The 20,676-nt window shown below is 38.6% G+C and overlaps 1 protein-coding gene across 1 annotated transcript in view; it reads right to left on the reverse strand.

Moving 5' to 3' along the window:
- KMO (kynurenine 3-monooxygenase) overlaps positions 1 to 6,861 on the reverse strand; it is a 58,127-nt gene extending 51,266 nt beyond the window's left edge. Inside the window, 1 exon segment of the mRNA XM_058701716.1 lies at positions 6,730 to 6,861. Coding sequence (XP_058557699.1) covers positions 6,730 to 6,783 — 54 coding nt within the window. The 5' untranslated portion in view covers positions 6,784 to 6,861.
- Between the last annotated feature and the right edge of the window lie 13,815 nt (positions 6,862 to 20,676).

Genomic DNA, 20,676 nt, shown 5'->3' on the forward strand with positions numbered 1-20,676 from the left:
CAGCCTAGACTGTTGTAGGAGTTTGCCTAATCTTCTCCGGTTTTGTTTTTGGAGTAGCTACAAAGCAGGTGAAAGAAACTGAGAGTGTGTGGGACAAGATTATTTTTAAGGTTTTGCTGCAGGTTTTGAATTTCCCTAGACTTGGTGTTTTTGAGAAACCACGTTAAAGATTCTTAATTGCTTTTCATCTCTCTTAGGTTGAAGGATAATTGTTCCTCTGAAGGCAGTACCTCTCTGAGGCCAGCTTCAAGAAAGAAATAGCTGGTGCAGCTTTCTGAAATCCCCCCCCCCCCACACACACACATTTTTAAGACTATTGATAGATACAGAGTTTTTCAAACTGTCTTCCAGAAAAGAAGTACCAAGTTAGGTCACCACCAACAGTGAGCGATGCCTATATATGAGGGGACAACAATCACTCATATGTGAGGCCTTTTCTCTTTGAGTGAACAGATGTATGTGTGGATCATGGACAAACTGTCCAAAAGTATTTGGGGACAAATGATAAGGAAAGCAAAACAGACAGTTAAGCTTCGAGGCAGTTAAGCTTTGAGCTCCCTAAAAATATTGGTTCCATTGCAGATACTGCTCACACAGCAGTAAATGAGCAAACTCTGAGGGGTGAATGATCAAACTCTGTGTTACATAGGTAACAGTGTAGTTTATGAGGCACCTTAAGAGTCTGTCTGGGGAGGCGCCTGGGTGGCTTGGTCGGTTAAGCGTCCGACTTCAGCTCAGGTCATGATCTCAGGGTCTGTGAGTTCGAGCCCCGCGTTGGGCTCTGTGCTGACAGCTCAGAGCCTGGAGCCTGTTTCAGATTCTGTGTCTCCCTCTCTCTCTCTGACCCTCCCCCGTTCATGCTCTGTCTCTCTCTGTCTCAAAAATAAATAAACGTTAAAAAAAAATTAAAAAAAAAAAAGAGTCTGTCTGGGTAGCAAAAAAAAAAAAAAAAGTCTCAAAGTGTTAGTCAAACTTCCTGGAGAATTAGAGATACAGCTAAATACTAATCATAAACCTGTTTGATGAGAGGGATCAAAGCACAAGGAGAACTAGAAAAGAGGCTGAGGAAAGCTACAGAGTGAGATCAAAACTTGTCCCTAGCCATAGAGCAAATTCAGGATGACTTCTACAGCCACAGAGAAATCCACTCCACTCCTGTTTATAGAAGGTGCTAGATATTAGTGTGGGGGCACCTGGATGGCTCAGTCGGTTAAGTGCCCAATTCCAGTTCAGGTCATGATCTCCCGGTTCATGGGATCGAGCCTGGCATTGGGCTCTGTGCTGACAGCTCAGACCCTGGAGCCTGCTTCGGATTCTATCTCCCTCTCTCTCTGCCCCTCCCCTGCTCATGTGCACGCGTGCTCTCTCTTAAAAATGAATAAACATTTTTAAAAAATTTTAAGAAGGGATAGATATTAGTGCAGAAATGAGCGTTTCTCATATATAAGTTTTGGTGACTAGGGAGTAGAAATCAAGAGTAGAGTGAATAGAGTTTTATTTACTTTCATATTAATAAAATAAGAATAAGAATAAAGGCTCATAGTAATTATGTTCTTTACATGGTTTGTCTTGTTAATATTTGCAGAAAATAAAAAGTGTGCACCTGAACCAGGCTATCTATAGGCCTTGACCTAAGATTATAGATAATCGACGGTTTATACGTATCTAGGATATTTGGCAAAAGTAAAAATTCTAGGTGACATTTGATTTCTACTTTTGTAAAGACCAGATTGGGAACAAAGCTAGAGATGTGTGGGTAAGAAAGTGTGAAAAGGAAGCAGTCAAATTTTAGAGTTAAAAGAGGTAGCGATCTGGTGTTCTGTGGTATTTCCTGTCCTCCCAACTGATTATAGTCCCCTCATTACCAAATCCTCCTTCTGTTGCAATCAGCTGAGTGAAGAGTGCCTGGTGAGGTCGAAAGATCCCAAGAATACAGGACAGAAACACATTCTTGTGCCAATATAGCCTCAAGACCACTTTAAGCCTATAAATCCACGAGGGAATCTGACATCTATAGACATGACACGCACCCTCTCCTAGAGTCAAGGATCAGTTGTTTCTAAGGCAATTTCATCAACAGAGGCCACTAACCTGATTTGAATACCAGCGGACAGGTTATGATTATGGACAACAAGTCATAAAATTTGCTATTCTCCTCAATCGAATATTTTGAAAGACTTTAACCTCTAAATACCTTTCCAAGGAGAATTTTGCTAGCACAATCATAGGGAGAATGAATCACAAAACAATGTGTAGTGGGGTTGCTTATCAGCAGAGGAGACAGAAGAAATCCTTCAATGACACCCTGCGATACATCTTTGGAATGTGTGCTACAACAATGGGCACATTCAACAGTGGTGAGAGCTGAGCCTGGAATCCTCAGTAGTTCTTTCAGCTAATGCTCCTGGCTTCACACAGAAAATGAGGGCTCAAGGAGCTGTAGCTGTCACCCAAAGAGTGCCCTTCGGCTCGGCCATTTCTATCATATTGCTAAACACTGATAATAGTCATCAGAAGCAGCATTTCTGAATACCAAGGACCTGAGGATGAACATAGCTTGAGGACACTGGACAGGTTAGATAGACTTTCTTTTGACTTCACTGGCTTGTCACTTTGCAAAAAGAGAAAACATAGGGGCACCTGGGAGGCTCAGTTTGTTGAGCGGCTAACTCTTGGTTTCGGCCCAGGTCATGATCTCACGGTTTGTGAGTTTGAGCCCCGCATCCTCCTCCACGTTGAGAGTGTGGAGCCTGCTCTGGATTTTCTCTCTACCCTTCTCTCACTTGTGCGCTCTCTCTCTCTCTCTCTCAAAATAAACTTAAAAAAAAAACAACAACCAGAAAACATATTATAACACAAAATAAAGAAGATTCTATGGGTTTTTCCCCCTGAGGCTAACTTGTTAGAATTGGAAAGCTACACCTGTAGCCTGAAACATAGAGGTTATTTTTCAAATCCTTTTTCAAGGATGACATTCCTTATGACACCATTCTGATGGAAAACATTGTCTTTCTTTTGATTGCCCACAAGTTGTAAATGCATGATTCCTTACTTTCTTCTGAAAGCAAATTCAAACACACAAAACATGTTAGTGTGTTTGACAGTATAAGGCACTGGGATAACCTTTATAAAAGGGAAGGGAGCAGGACCCAAAGATAAGACAATATCAAGATTTAGAAGGTTAAGTGTCTTCCATGGGGAAATAACCCATGCATATCAATAACTTGTATAGAATGCAGCATATGATAAAGGCAAACAAAACCCTGTGGGCATTTCCAGGAGGCAAGAGGACTTTATGGGTTGATCCCTCAGCTGCCAGGAGGTAATCCCATCTGCAGGGGAAGGGTTTAGGAAGCAGCGTGTCACAGAAAGAGGAAAATGTCTAAATCGTACAGTGATTTTTCTAAATATTCAGATTAAGGTTTTTGTAAAATTTTCAGGGTTTAGTTTCTTTCATCTTTAGTTTCTCAGTGAGAGTTCCTTCATTTATCTGTGGATTCCTTCTGACCTCTTTGATTTGGCTTGTCTTCAAAGAAAAGAAATTAATTGGTCTATCACAGGATCAGATGGCCACTTACAGCAAGGCAAAGGCAATTCTTAGAGGGTGACTTTTCACTAGGTAAGGCCACCACTGGACCAAAAAAAAGAAAGAAAAAAGTCGAATTCACTGTTTTCTTTGGACTTCTAAGTGAAAGCTCTTAACTATGTTGCAATTTTTCCCCTAGGGGCTAGGGAGAGCCTTCAATGTGGTAGACAGTATAAAGTACTAGGATATGGCCCATGGGCAAGAAGAGAATGGGAAAGTGAACAAAAAGACACAAGAAAGAATATGGGCAAGAAAATTAATTTGTCCTCTATGGATGTAATTTAACCTTCTTGAACTGCTTTATTTAATACCTTTTTTCATAATATACTCAATATTCAAGCTTTCGTCCGTTGTCACATGTCCTTCATGCTCATATCCTTAAGAGAATTTTCATCCCTCTTATTTATTCATCTACCAAATACTAACTAAATAATAACATTAAGTAGTGAGGGCATGGTTCCAGCCACTGGAATACATTGGTAAATAGGAGCTTATATTCTAGTTGGAGTTGACATTTAATAAATAGGTTAAAACCCAGAACAAATAAAGTGTGTCTTTTGGTTTGCTGGTAGATAATATTTAAAAACATAAAACAGCGAAAGGGTGAAGCCAGGCAGGTAGACAGGCTCAGTTCAACTAGGACCTTTGGTAAAGAGTTGGATTTTATTTTATTTGCAAGGGGATGCCATTGGAAGGTATTAGCGAAGAGTGATAATTACCAGACTTATGTTTTAAAAGGATCATTGTGGGGGGAGCCTGGGTGCCTCAGCTGATTAAGGATCTGACTCTTAATTTTGGCTCAGGTCATGATCTCACGGTTCGTGAGCTCGAACCTCGCATCAGGCTTCATGCTAACAGTGCAGAGTCTGCTTGGGATTCTTTCTGTCTTCCTCTCTGCTCTTCCCCTGCTCATGCTCTCTCTCTCTCTCTCTCAAGAATAAAAAAATAAATTAAATAAAAGCAGACCGTTGTAGCTGCTATGTGGAGAAAGAACTGTCTGTGGATAAGAGGAGAAGCTGGGGGCTCACACAGGAGGTGGATGAGGGACGATGATGGCCTGGACTGAGATGGTAGCAATGGCCGGAGATGAAATTGATTTTGAGTAGAAAATCACTAAGGCTTACTAGGGGAGTAAAAGAGAAAAGGCGTTGGCATAAAATGACAAAAAAAGGAATCAAACATGATTCCTGGGTATGAGCCTGCATAATAAGGTAGATAGAATTCCTTTGCCGAGGAATTTTAGTTGCTTCTAATACATGTCTTCCATGTTCTAGCACATGTTTGTGCCCAGATAGTGAAGTGGCTGCCTGATGAAGACTTTAAATGTTATTCAGTGAGAAATGCACGGATGACAGTCACACTTTTATGCCTTCCAAAATCATATATGCAACCACATAGTTATCTCCCCTTTGATAAGAGACATTTTAAGAGGTGTCACTGCTGCTACCCTCGTCCAAGTCTTGGACAAACACAACAGCCTCTTAATGGGTCTATCTTGTCTTAAAATTTTCCAGGCTTTCTCACACTAGCTCAAGGAATCTTTTCAAATCAGAACTCACTTTCTTGCCTCAAGTCCTCCAGCGGTTTCCTATTGTGCTCAGAGTAAACTCCAGTCTTCTTGTCTCGCCCAGATCCTGGAGGATCTGGCTGTCTCATCTCTCTTTCCTGCAGAACTACTCTTCTCCAGCCTTGTTCTTTCTGCCTTTCTGTCTGCTCCTTGAACACCTCAGCATTTCCCTTCAGGCTCTTCCCTCTGCCTGGAATGCTTTCTGTAACCCCTCATATGGTTGCTTCCTTCTATTATTCAGGCACCTCCGCAAGGCCACCCCTGACCACACTCTAAATGGACACTCGTGAAGACTTTCTACAGCTTTGCCCTATTTGCATTTCTTTACAGGGTCTATCTCTCACTGAAATGATGTATTTGTTTTCTTCTCCACTCTCCTTCACCTCCATGGAGTGCTCACCACTGTCTTCCTAGTAACTAAAACAATGTTGGCAAATAGTGTGCACTCAATCCCATTGCACTGAATACATGAATTCTCACTTTATGCAACATTTTGATAGGAAAGAATTAGACTGAAGCCCAGTATAAAGAAATGACAACATATGTCACGTGTATTTACCAACATGGCATGTGACAACATTCCTTAGCATTTTGAAATTTAGAACCAGAAATGTTCTGTCACAGTACTTTGAGGAAAGATCATAGCGAAGGCAGAACAAAAGACAAAATTGGCATATACTATGTAAATATATGTGTGGTATAAACTATACTAATCTATATGCAGCCGTGAACGGTGTCTGGTGTATATTAGGCCCTTAAGAAATTTTTGTTGAGTAAATGAATGAACGAATTCTTATGAGCTAAAAGCCTGTAAATGATTACAGCAAAGGTGAAAACAAAATGATTAAGCTTTTACTAGTAGTGATATTTTTATTCCAAAATAGGAGTTCTGTTGAGAGAGGAAAACAATATAGTTTACTTCAGGCAGCCCCACAGTAAACAGAAGCAGCTTTGTTAAGATAACAATGGCTACAGAGGAGAAACGCCCCCCCCCCCCCATTTTTTAGGTGTGGGGCAAGACTTTGCAGGTTAATCTCATTTGCTCAGTGACATGGGAGCCCCTCACTCTACCACTTTCCGTGCTCCATTGGACAAGCCAAATAAGTCAGGCAACCAAATAGGTGCTCCTCCCAACTACTCAAATAACTTGCAAACATCCAACATAATGATTTTGCATTAGCTTTTATTCTTATTATTAGACAATATAAACTGAGTTATTCACCAGATGAGGCAAATATTGTGATTAAAATGACTATTTACCCTAATATCTGTTTTATAAACATAGTCAACATGGGGATAAATCAAATTCAATTTGCTCTATTTTCTGTTTTTAGGAAATGCTAATCTGAAACGATAAGGGAAAACAGACACATTTGTACCTCATGGAAATAAAATTCCTTTCCTAAGAAACAGCACATGAAAACTGATACCACATTTAAAGTAGGTGTCTTTAAATATCAGAAAAGTCCCACAAGAAGATGAACAATCTGTACAAGTGATTTATAATAATTATTAAGAATAATGACAACTAATACAATATCACTAACAGGAATAATATATCCAAATAGATTCTTACCAAGCCACCACCAATGACAGCTATTTTTTTCCTTTGAATATCAGATAATTCCATGACTGCCCAAGTGTTTTTATAATTGTTGTAGCTCCTGTCACAAAGGAAGCTGTGTCTCCTGGCCCCTGGTTTCCCCGCCTTTATATTGCCCAGAGCCCTGCCTGTGTTAACCAGCAGCGATTTGAGCAGGGCTAATTCCCCTTGAACTTAGAGTATAGCATTTAACCCCTTAGTAGCCTAACGCACAAATTGTTCAGCTTTAAGAAAAAAGAGAATTCATTGCAATAACCAAATTTTGAAAAATCCAGCCAAGTGAAGACACCCACTCTCTACCTTACGTGTAAGACAGGGGATTTTTTTAAAAGTACAGTGTTGAGGCTTTCCCTCTTTTTCTACAGCATGCATTCTTACTTTCATTTTTATTCATGACTAACCATGAATGAAACTGCCCTCATCTGAAGTCCCAAAGCATCTTACGTTTCTCTAGGAGAGACAGGTGGCTTGGTGTCACAACTGTGACACAGTCATAATCCAACTGTGCATGGATTATTGCCATTAAGACCAGTCAGGATGAGCACATGGAGGGTCCTCTCAGACTGTCTTTAACAGACCTCCAGGGAAATTTTTTTCCTAGTGTTAATATTCTCCTGAACAAGATTGTGAATTTGTCACTGCCCATACTTCCCTCCCCAGCTTTTTTTTTTTTTTTTTTTTTTTTTTTTTTGCATCATAGGCAAGAAACCTTAAAATCTAACTTGTGCATTAACTCCAGGAGAGGTAGTGAATGCTGTGGTTCTTGTAAACTCAACCCTGGCTTATTTTCTCTCTCTGCTTTTTCTTTTTTTCATCCCATGTTACATGTGTATTATTTATTTTTGGTGCATAGTTCTGAATTGAATTGAGGGTTTTTTTCCCCCTGGAACATGATGTGTAGAATAAAGTAAGAACTAAATGATGACACTTCTTCACTTCCTGGAGAGAGGCAGGAGCATTCAGGTTTCTCCCTGGTGAGGGAATACTTAATCATCATCGAATAGCGGCCCCTTGTGGGTAAGTAGTGTCAGAGTTGCTAGAAAACTTTTTTGTTCTTAGGTAATTTTATTTATTTTGAATAGGCAATACATTCAGATGGTGTGAAATTCAAAAGACACAACAAAGGGTCTTACAGTGAATACTCACTCTTCTGACCCTGTCTCTTGGCCATTTATTTCTCCTGCCCAGAGACAACACCTGTTTGGTGTTTGGATTACCCTGCTCTTCTAAAGCCAATCTCTCTCTCTCTCTCTCTCTCTCTCTTCTCCTCCTCTCCCTCTCTCCCCCTTCCTTTCCATAAATAGTAACAAATTTGAAAATTATATACACTTTTACTTTCCCACACCTTTTTCTTTTACAACATATAACTCAAGAATTTTTCCATATCAGTATATAGAGAACTTTCTCATTCTTCTTTGTTTAAATCATGGGCTGTAACACAAACAGTAAAGCACACACACACAAAAATACATTAGTGCAATTTTACTTATTGTAGAGCAAAATTTTATTATAAAGTAACCACCATTTAGGCCAAGAAAAAGAACATTGCTAGAAGCCCAGAAATCTACACGTGTCGCTTGCCTACCAGCCATCCTTCATAGAGGCAATTGCCATCCCGACTTTATCACTTTCTTGCTTTTATTTATAATATTACTGACATATATGCATCCTTAAGATAGTTTAGTTTTACCTCTTTTCGAACTTCAATATAAATAAATTCGTTTTATTTTTTACTTATTTATTTTAATTGATTTATTTAGACAGAGAGAGAGTGAATGAATGAGGCAGAGGGAGAGAGACAGACAGACAGACAGACAGACCTAAGCAGGCTTCATACTCAGCACAGTACCTGATGCAAGGCTTGATCCCATAACCCTGGGATCATGACCTGAGCCTGAATCAAGTCAGACCTTAACCAACTGAGCCACTCAGGTGCCCCACTCGTAGTCATTTTAATTTATACTCTTTGTTAATGAAGTTACCACTGTTTCACCTGTTATTCACAATTTGCTTGTCTTTTTTTGCATAGTGCTTTTTTTTTTGACTAGTCTTTTTTTTTTTAAGTGGACATTGGATTTGAGTTTTATTCTTTATATATGTTGCAAATAACATCTTTCATTCTTACACTCTTATATGTTTACTTTTTTAAATTTTATTTTTTATTTTTAAAAATTTACACCCAAATTAGTTAGCATATAGTGAAACAATGATTTCAGGAGTAAATTCCTTAATGCCCCTTACCCATTCAGCCCATCCCCCCTCCCACAACGCCTCCAGCAACCCTCAGTTTGTTCTCCATATTTATGAGTCTCTTCTGTTTTGTCTCCCCTCCCTGTTTTTATATTTTGTTTCCCTTCCCTTATGTTCATCTGTTTTGTCTCTTAAAGTCCTCATAGGAGTGAAGTCATATAATTTTTGTCTTTCTCCGACTGACTAATTTCACTTAGCCTGATACCCTCTAGTTCCATCCACGTAGTTGCAAATGGCAAGATTTCATTCTTTTTGATTGCCGAGTAATACTCCATTGTGTGTGTGTGTGTGTGTGTGTGTGTGTGTGTGTGAGTGAGTGTATATAGCATCTTCTTTATCCATTCATCCATCGATGGACATTTGGGCTCTTTCCATACTTTGGCTATTGTTGATAGTGCTGCTATAAACATGGGGGTGCATGTGTCCCTTTGAAACAGCACACCTGTATCCCTTGGATATACACCTAGTAGTGCAATTCCCGGGTCATAGGGTAGTTCTATTTTTAACTTTTTGAGGAACTTGCATACTGTTTTCCAGAGTGGCTGCACCAGCTTGCATTCCAACCAGCAGTGCAAAAGTGTTCCTTTTTATCTGCATCCTTGCCAACATCTGTTGTTGCATGAGTTGTTAATTTTAGCCATGGTGTGAGGTGGTATATCATTGTGGTTTTGATTTCCCTGAAGATGAGTGATGTTGAGCATTTTTTTCATGTGTCTGTTAGCCATCTGGATGTCTTCTTTGGAGAAGTGTTTTATGCATATCTTTGCCCATTTCTTCACTGCATTATTTGCTTTTGGGGGGTGTTGAGTTTGATAAATTCTTTATGGATTTTGGATACTAATCCTTTATCTGATATGTCATTTGCGAATATCTTCTCCCATTCTGTTGGTTGCCTTTTAGTTTTGCTGATTGTTTCCTTTGCTGAGCAGAAGCTTTTTATTTATGAGGTCCCAATGGTTCATTTTTGCTTTTGTTTCCCTTATCTCTGGAGACATGTTGAGTAAGAAGTTGTTGTGGCCGAGGTCAATGAGGTTTTTGCCTGCTTTCTCCTCTAGGATTTTGATGGCTTCCTGTCTTACCTTTAGGTCTTTCATCCACTTTGAGTTTATTTTTGTGTATGGTGTAAGAAAGTGGTCCAGGTTCATTCTTCTGCATGTCGCTGTCCAGTTTTCCCAGCACCACTTGCTGAAGAGACTGTCTTTATTCCATTGGATATTCTTTCCTGCTTTGTCAAAGGTTAGTTGGCCATACATTTGTGGGTCCATTTCTGGGTCCTCTATTCTCTTCCATTGATCTAAGTGTTTGTTTTTGTGCCAGTACCATACTGTCTTGATGATTACAGCTTTGTAATACATCTTCAAGTCTGGGATTGTGATGCCTCCAGCTTTGGTTTTCTTTTTCAGGAATGCTTTGGCTATTCTGGGTCTTTTCTGGTTCCATACAAATTTTGGTATTTTTTGTTAGCTTTGTGAAAAATACCGGTGTTATTTTGATAAGGATTGCATTGAATATATAGATTGCTTTGGGCAGTATCAACATTTTAACAAGATTTGTTCTTCCAATCCAGGTGCATGGAATATTGTTCCATTTTTTTGTGTCTTTTTCAATGTCTTTCATAAGCTTTCTTTAGTTTTCAGTGTATAGGTTTTTCACCTCCTTGGTTAGGTTTATTCCTAGGTATTTTGTGTTTTTTGGTGCCATTGTAAATGGGCTCGATTCCTTGATTTCTCTTTCTGTTGCTTCGTTATTGGTGTATAGAAATGCAACAGATTTCTGTGCATTGATTTTATATCCTGCGACTTTGCCGAACTCATGGATCACTTCTAGCAGTTTTTTGGTGGAATCTTTTGGGTTTTTCCATATACAGTACCACGTCGTCTTCAAAGAGTGGAAGTGTGACCTCCTCTTTGCCGATTTGGATGCCTTTTATTTCTTTGTGTTGTCTGATTGCTGAGGTAAGGTCTTCTAATACTATGTTGAATAACAGTAGTGAGAGTGGACATCTCTGTCATGTTCCTGACCTTAGGGGGAAAGCTCTCAGGTTTTTCCCATTGAGGATATTAGCAGTGGGTCTTTCATACATAGCTTTTATGATCTTGAGGTATGGTCCTTCTATCCCTACTTTCTTGAGGGTTTTTATCAAAAAAGGATGATGTATTTTGTCAAATGCCTTTTCTGCATCTATTGAGAGGATCATGTGGTTCTTGTCCTTTTATTAATGTGATGTATCACATTGATTGTTTTGTGGTTATTGAACCATCCCTACATCCCAGGTATAAATCCCACTTGGTCATGGTGAATAATTCTTTTAATGTATTGTTGGATCTCGTTGGCTAGTATCTTGTTGAGAATTTTTGCATCCATGTTCATCAGGGAAATTAGTCTATAGTTCTCCTTTTTAGTGGAGTCTCTGTCTGGTTTTGGAATCAAGGTAATTCTGGCTTCACAGAATGAGTTTGGAAGTTTTCCTTCCATTTCTATTTTTTGGAACAGCTTCAAGAGAATAGGAGTTAACTCTTCTTTAAATGTTTGGTAGAATTCCCCTGGAAAGCCATCTGGCCCTAGACTCTTGTTTTTTGGGAGATTTTTGATTACTAATTCGATTCTTTATGCATTATGGATCTGTTTAAATTTTCTATTTCTTCTTGTTTCGGTTTTGGTAGTTTATGTGTCTAGGAATTTGTCCATTTCTTCCAGATTGCCCAATATTTTGGCATATAATTGCTCATAATATTCTCTTATATTGCTTGTACTTCTGCAGTGTTAGTTGTGATCACTCCTCTTTCATTCGTGATTTTATTTATTTGGGTTCTTTCCTTTTCTTTTTGATCAAACTGGCTAGGAGTTTATCAATTTTGTTAATACTTTCAAAGAATCAAGTCCTGGTTTCATTGAACTGTTCTACTGCCTTTGTTTGTTTGTTTGTTTGTTTGTTTGTTTCAATAGCATTGATTTCTGCTCTAATATTTATTATTTCCCATCTTCTGCTGTTTTGGGGTTTTATTTGCTATTCTTTTTCCAGTTCTTTTAGGTGTAAGTTCAGGTTGTATATCTGAGACTTTTCTTCCTTCTTTAGGAAGGCCTGCATTGCTATATACTTCCCTCTTATGGCCACCTTTGCTGCATCCCAGAAATTTTGGGCTGTGATGTTATCATTTTCATTGGCTTCCATGTACTTTTAAATTTTCCCTTTAATTTCTTGGTTAGCCCATTCATTCTTTAGAAAGATGGTCTTTAGTCTCCAAGTATTTGTAGTCTTTCCAAATTTTTTCTTGTGGTTGATTTCGAGTGCCAGGTGGCACCTCCCTTTCAAGTTCCATCTCAGATGGGGCTGTGTTTCCAAACTTCTCACTTCTGAGGGCTCTGCAGCTCTGACCCACTCTGACCCTCTGGAGGGAGGGTCTCACCGAGCAATGGCTGGTGCCAGCCGCCCCCAGTAATGTTCGCATAACTGTGCTGCTGCAGATGCCCAGACACTGGCTGGATGCCAGCCAGCCCCAGGAAAAGTTCGTGGGATTGTGTAGCCGCAGCCTTTCAGGGATTATGGTAAATCACAACACACATCTGGTGCCAGGCTTCACCACATCTAACATCCTTGTTCCAACATCAACAAACATGGCTGTTCTCCAGAGTCTGCTAGGACCTTTGCCTGTAGGGAGGCCTCACATCCTCTACCAAATGCCATCTCAGCAGGGGAACTGCCTTTACCCATGTGACCTGACGACCCCTCGGACCTCGTTGTCTGCTCCTGGGGATCTGTGCTTCCTACCAGAGCTCTGCCAGATATCAAGCTGTGGAATTTCAGCCTCTACACTCCCTCTATTTATAGACTCTTAATGGTATCCAAACCCTCTCCTTTCTCCTTTCTCCCTTTCTTGTCAATGGGTGTTTCCACTCATTCTCTGTTTCTCCAGCTGCTTTTAGGCCAAGTGCCTGTCCTATACTTCCCCCAGCAACCCCCCGCATCCTCTCTCCATAAGCAAAAACAGCTCCCTACCCTCCACAGCTTCTGTCTCCTCTAGTTCACCTCTCCACACTGCGTACCTGCTGAGTTCTGTGGTTCAAGTTACGCAGGTTTCTGAGTTAGTCCTCACATCAATTTTCTAGATTGCAAGATGGTTTGGTGTTGATCTGGCTGCGTTTCAGGGACGAGAGAAGCAAAAAGCTTCCATGCTGCTCTGCCATCTTGGCCTTTCCCTGAAAAGATATTCTTAATTTTACTATATGAAAATTTATCAGTCTTTCTCTGTGGCTTTTGCTTTATATCATGTTTTATAAGCTTTTTCATAGCCCAAATTTCATTTTCTTTTCCAAATGAATACGCAATTTTCACCAACACTATTCAGTGAAAAGATTTTCCTTTTCCTAGTATTTCCTTTGGCATAGCTACAGTGTTCATGTATGTGTGGGTCTGGTTCCAGGTTTCTAATTTATTTCATTCCATCTACTCTGCATGTGCCTATGCCAGGGCCAGTGCCATAGCCAAATTACTGTAGCTTTAAAATAAACCCTCATAGGGGTGCCTGGGTGGCTCAGCTGGTTAAGTGTCCAACACTTGGTTTTGGCTCAGGTCATGATATCACAGTTTGTGGGTTTGAGCCCTGGGTCCAGCTCTGTGCTGACAGTGTGGAACCTGCTTGGGATTCTCTCTCTCCCTGTCTCTCTGCCCCTCCCCTACTTATTCTCTATCCCTTTTTCTCTCAAAATAAATAAACATTTAAAATAAAATAGGGGCTCCCGGGTGGCTCAGCGGTTAAGCATCTGGTTCTTAATTTTGGCTAGGTCATGATCTTACGCTTCGTGAGTTTGAGCCCCACCTCGGGCTCCACACTGACAGTAGGGAGGCTGCTTGAAACTCTCTCTCTCCTTCTCTGCCCCTCTCTCTGTCTTTCTCTCTCTCCCTCAAAATAAATAAAACTTTAAAAAATAATAAAATAAGAAATAAGCCCTGATATTTTGAGCGATTTCACCCACTTTGTTCTTCTTCAGTAATTTTCTTGACTATTCTTAGTGTTTTGCATTTCGATCTAAGTTTTATAATCAGTTGGTGAATTCCATAAAACACACACACACACACACACACACACACACAAAACCCTATTGGGATTTTTTTACTGAGATACTTTCTAGCTGGAAAGCATACCATATTTAGCATATTGGGTTTTTCAATCCAGAAACATGGCTTCTCTCTCCATTTGTTTGGGTCTTCTTCAAAATCTCTCCAATTTTATACTTTCTCTCAAAGAAGATTTGCCCCTCTTCTGTTAGATTTATTTCTAGGTAATTATAGTTTTGTTTTTAATTTTATAGTAAATGATATCTTTAAATTCGCTTTCTGCTGTTGGTGATACATAGAAATATAATTAATTTTTGTCTGTTGAGTTTGTATCTAGCAACACTGCAAAACTCTTATTAATATTCATAATCTGTACATTTTTTGGTGTTTTTTTCCTACCATAATCATAATGACAGTATTTTATTCTTTTCTTTTATTTCCTATCATTTGAATGATTGTCTTACCGTGGTGGCTAGTCCCACAGTTCAATGGAATAGCAGTACATTTCTTCCATTCTAAGTAGATAGGATTTCCTAGTTATCCTACTGGTATTGATTTTTAGCAAAATTTCACTGTGGTCAGAGAATATGCTCAATACATTTTCAAACATAAGAAATTGGTTGAGACTTGTTTTATGGTCAGCAAAAGGTAAGTTTACATAAATGCTTTGCTTGTGCCTGAAAGAGTGTGTGCTCTCAGTTAATGTGGGCATTTTCCTATACATATTCATTAGGTCAAATCATGTGTTCAAAACTTGAGTATTCTTACTGAATTTTGGTTTGCTCATTTGGTCAATTACTGAAAGAGGTGTGTTAAAAATCTTACCCTTGATTGGCATTTGTCTATTTCCACAGAGTTTTTTTTCTATATGGAACAATCCACATTTAAAATTGCTATATATTACTGGCAAAATAAAGCTTTTATCATTATGAAACAACCTTTTTATCTCACGGTATGACTTTTACCTTGAAGCTTAATTGTCTGATATTCAGATTTCCTTTGTTTAGCATTTACATATTATATCTTTTCCAACCTTTTAATTTTATTTTTTTTAATTTACATCCAAATTAGTTAGCATATAGGGAAACAATGATTTCAGCAGTAGATTCTTTAGTGCCCCTTACCCATTTAGCCCATCACCCCTCCCACAACCCCTCCAGTCACCCTCTGTTTGTTCTCCATATTTATGAGTCTCTTCTGTTTTGTTCCTCTCCCTGTTTTTATACTATGTTTGTTTCCCTTCCCTTATGTTCATCTTTTTTGTATCTTAAAGTCCTCATATGAGTGAAGTCATATGATTTTTCTCTTTCTCTGACTGACTAATTTCACTTAGCATAATACCCTCCAGTTCCATCCACATAGTTGTAAATGGCAAGATTTCATTCTTTTTGATTGCTGAGTAATACACCATTGTATATATATACCACATCTTCTTTATCCATTCATGTATCAATGGACATTTTAGCTCTTTCCATACTTCAGCTATTGTTGATAGTGCTGCTATAAACATGGGGGTGCATGTGTCCCTTCGAAACAGCACACCTGTATCCCTTGGATAAATGCCTAGTAGTGCAATTGCTGGGTCATAGGGTAGTTCTATTTTTAGCTTTTTGAGGAAACTCCATACTGTTTTCCAGAGTGGCTGTACCAGCTTGCATTCCCATCTTTTCCAAACTTTTGATTTAACTATCTTGTATCTGTATGTTTTTAATGTGGCCTTTGTGAACAGCATTCATTTAAATATTTTAAAAATCCAATCCACAATATTTATCTTTTAACTTGAGTCTTTTGTTTTCTATGGTCTCATTAAGATAGATCTAGGTAAAGATTGTGTATCCTCGGGGCGCCTGGGTGGCGCAGTCGGTTAAGCGTCCGACTTCAGCCAGGTCACGATCTCACGGCCTGTGAGTTCGAGCCCCGCGTCAGGCTCTGTGCTGACAGCTCAGAGCCTGGAGCCTGTTTCCGATTCCGTGTCTCCCTCTCTCTCTGCCCCTCCCCTGTTCATGCTCTGTCTCTCTCTGTCCCAAAGATAAATAAAAAGCGTTGGAAAAAAAAAATTAAAAAAAAAAAAAAAAAAAGATTGTGTATCCTAATAGGGAACCATTTGGTTTCTTAAATATGTGGATTGGTTTCTTTCATCAGTTCTAGAATAATCTCAGCCACTACCTCTTCAAATATTGTTTAGATTTCCACATTGCTTACACTTTCACCTTTATTTTTATTTTTTGACTTTTTGTGCTTTGTTATGCATAGCCTTTTTAAATGTTTCCCAATTTATCAATTCTCTTTTCTTCTGTGTCTAATCATCTGATAAACCCATCTATGGAGGTCTTGATTTTGACTATTGTCATTTTTAGTTCTGGGATTTTTATTGGGTTCTTTTTCATATCTACTGCCTAATTTTTATTTTCTAGTATCCTTCCTCAAATTCTCAAACGTGTCTTTTGTAACTTAACATAACAAACATGATTGCCTTAGGGTCTGTGTCTATAATTCTTATAGTGGGTGTGGGCCCCTGGTTATTTATTTATTTTGGCAGGGGGACAGGTACACATGATCTCTAATTTCCATGTACACATTTTAAACTGAGTGCTCAAAATTGTATTTGAAAGAAAAAAGTAGGGGTAGTTTGACGCCTAAGATACCAGTATAATGCTTTAGAGAGGATTTATTTTTGCTTCTGCCATTTTCTGTGGGTGTTCCAGCACTTATTTGGTGGGGAAAATTAGGATCTTTCTGTTTCTAGAATAGTTGTTCCTTTAGTATCTATATGGGTCCAGATGAGACTAAGCTAGTGGCCTTCATTCTATTTGCCCTCTTTTAGCCTAGGGATTCAAAACATTTTTTATACAACAGGGATGTGCCCATTTTGAATGTTATTCACCTGGAAGACAACTAGTCATGGAAGTACTCATATTGGCAGTTGGGCACAGATAAGATATCTCGACATTTACACATAATTCTCTTTTTAATAGCTGGAAAGCCCTCTCTCTTTAATAGCTGGAGAGCCCTCTCTTCTATTCAAAGAAGCACATCTGCTAGTATATCATTATCTGAGTAACATTGCATCTCAATTACTTAAAAAATAACTTTTAAATTGATACTTCAACTCTTATGAATGTCTGTATTGGCTCACCTCACAAATGATGTAATTAAAATGAGGATTTATGACAGTGAGATGGACTATGAGGATGCCAATAGCTGTTGTTCTATGACATTTCTAGATTATTTATGAGGTGGGTCAAATTAATTTCCAGTTATGGGCCAAAGAAACATGTATCAAACAAGTAAAAGAGATAAAATAGATTAATAATGAATTATGCATTTCTAGACAGCCTTTAAACAATATGCTGATAGACTGACAGGTAATGATTATCATTATTTTTTGTAAGTCCAGGCTCTTTTCTCATTTCATTCTCAGCGGAATAGATAAAATTACTCCGTACTGTTAACTCCCAGGAATTCCCTCAGTCCCTGTAACAGGGAGAGTCCATATTACAGGACTTTCTCCTGGTAGGTGACAATTTTCAAGTCACATCTTGCCTTTCTTTTTCTTTCTTTCTTTCTTTCTTTCTTTCTTTCTTTCTTTCTTCTTTCTTTTTGACAATCCAAATCTAAGTGAAATTTGAATGTATAAAGTAGCTACATTTTATAACAATATCTGAATAATGTGGATTTGATGTCCCTTGGGTTGTAAGAAGGAAGAGATTATTAACTTTTTGTATAAGGTTGGGCAGGGGAAAACAGATTTGGGTAGAATGTCATAATTTATGACTTTTGGAAATTGAAAGATAGCATGAAGGTCTTGGGTGCCTGGTAAGATAACAGGGTGTCAAAAGCTTGAACAAAGTTTATTGATTATGAAACTACAATTTTGAGCATGGCTAGTTATCCCTCTATTGTTCCTAAAAGTCAGGTAGAAACAGTTGCCCCTGGGAGGCCTCAGGAAGTTAAAGATTATCACACCTTCTTTCTCTGGAGGGCTTTCTTGAGGGTGAGGAGAAATGAAGAACCTGGTTTTCTCCTATCCTCTGAGCGTGAAGAACTGGAGGCTGTGGGACAAGCTAGGGATTATGGGGTAACTGCTGTGTCAGGAGCAGCTGCAATTCAATCTCATTGGGATTCTGTTACCTGTTAATCCCTAAAATAGGTCCTTTCTAACAGAATGACTCCAAGAGGAGCGTACTTTATAGTATGCTTTACAAGAGACAGTATTTCCATTTCTCTCTGCATATATTTATATATTTACTTATACCAACAAATCAGTATTATTGGAAAGAATAAAAGGTTATAAAAAATTTAGCAGAGATTAATTAATACAATATTTGCTCTGTTGTTTTCGTCATTCTCCCATGGTTGAAATAGAATATTATCTCACTTTGACGAATGCAGCTTGCTCAATAATTGTTTATTCATTTCACCAGGGCCTTTACACTTGCAGCTATTTCCTGGAATGCCTCTGTCTTTGTATGGCTAGCTCTCAGTGTTCAGTTTTCAGCTCAAACACGATATCCCTAGGTTTATCACTCTGCATAAAAGAGGTGCCCCCTCCATCGTTCTCTAAACATCTTCCTGCTTATTTCCTTTATTACCTTTACTATTATATGAAGTTTACTATTTTTTGAAACCTGGTTTATTTATTTACTTATTTCATTAGCAAGTAAATACTAGTGGAAGTGAATGGGGAGGAAAGTCGATGGACTCAAGATATAATTTTGAGGTAGAATGGCCAGGATTTGTTGGTAAATTGGGCATACTGTCTGCATTTGTTGGGGAACGAGAGCAGAGTTCAGAAATCAAAGAAGACTCCCAGGTTTCTAGCTTGAGTAAGTGTTGGAACCATTTACTGAATATGAAAGAATGTGTGTGTGGGGGGGGGGGGCGATAGCAGCTAAGACATCTTTTGGGATAAGTTGGAGATATGAGTATTGAGTTAGGTAACTAAATAGGGATATTAAGTATGTAGTTTGATACATGAATCTGGAACACAGAGGGCAAGTCTAGGCTGGAAAAATAAGTTTGGAGGCATCTGTACATAAGCATGAAGGTGATATTGAAAATCATGTGAAGGGATAACTCACCTTGTGAAAGAGGAATGGCTAGGAAGATGGCTGAGAAAGAGAATAATAGCATGTGTATTTCATTCCTATTTACATAAAATTTGTAAAATGCACAAAACTACATATTTTATAAGAATACATATAAATAAAATGATAGAAAAACATTGTAGTAGTTTTCTAGAGTCTAAAAGTAGTAGGGGATGAATAGAAAAGAAAAAAATATTGAAATCAAATATGAATTGACTTTATACTTTGTAATGTGGTATAAAGTTAAGAGTGTGGTTAACTCAAACCTCTCTATGGTAGCTCTAGCAGAATTTTTAAAGGAAGAAAAAGGAAAGACCATCTAGCATTGAACCCTGGGTCACTTCTTCATCTACAAGTGAAGAGCTGGGAAAAAATAGTGTGAAGAAGTAGCCAATGAAATAAAGGGTGAGTTCAAAATTACAAAGATCAAGAAAGATATTTTCAAAGGGAGAGCATGTCAATTGCATCAATACTGCTGAAAATGCAGAAAACTGTCCATTGAACCTGCCCCTTGGTTAGTGCAAGGCATTGGTGACCTTGACAAGAGCAGTTATCAGTGGAATGATGGGGACTGAAGGCAGCCTGTGACTGAGGCAGGCCCTCTCACTGAAGAGAGAATAAGGGGTGAAGATGTGAAGATGATGAATAAATACAGTATGTCCTAGAAACAGGGAGGTAGTTGAAGTGGGATGCAAGGTCAAGGCAGGTTTGTTTTTTGAACATGAGAGAGAATACAGGAAGTTATAGCATTAATTCGTGGCAATGGTCCAATAAACTGATGATAGAGGGAGAGGGATGGAAAATTTAAGGAGCAATGTCTTTATGGGGCACCTGGGTGGCTCAGTCAGTTAGGCATCTGACTTCAGCTCAGGTCATGATCTCACGGTTCATGAGTTCGAGCCCGGCGTCGGGCTCTGTGTTGACAGCTCAGAGCCTGGAACCTGCTCCAGATTCTATGTCTCCCTCTCTCTCTGTTCTTCTCCCACTCATGCTCTGTCTCTCTCTGTCTCTCAAAAATAAATAAAAATGTTTAAAAATTTAAAGAAAGGAGCAATATCTTTGGGAGGATATGGAATCCAGCATATTAGTAGAAGAACTGATTTTTTTTTTCCTTTATTTTTCTTAGGGAACAGAGAGTCAGCTTGTGTTGTTGTTGTTGTTGTTGTTGTTAATTGTAGTGTATTGCCAAGGTTATTGTACATACAGATTGTTTTAAGAATCAAGAAGTTCTAAAAGACATTCAACATAAACAATAATCACTCTCTACCTTCATCATTTCCAGCTCCAGGTATATGTCTATGTCTCTAAATAACATGCCAGTACTGTTATTTCTTGTTTCTTTTAGTTTATGGTTTTAGGTAATGACTTCCCACTCTCAGAAAGGAGGATTAATGTGTTTTCATCTCTTTATTCTTTTAACATTACATCATAATTTTGGTTAGGTCCATATTCAATATTTTATTTATTATAATTGACTATTCAAATGTAATAATGATTATTTTTCCTTTCCTGAGAAATACAACTATT

This window comes from Neofelis nebulosa, chromosome 15 (genome assembly GCF_028018385.1).
Source record: "Neofelis nebulosa isolate mNeoNeb1 chromosome 15, mNeoNeb1.pri, whole genome shotgun sequence".
NCBI lineage: Eukaryota > Metazoa > Chordata > Mammalia > Carnivora > Felidae > Neofelis > Neofelis nebulosa.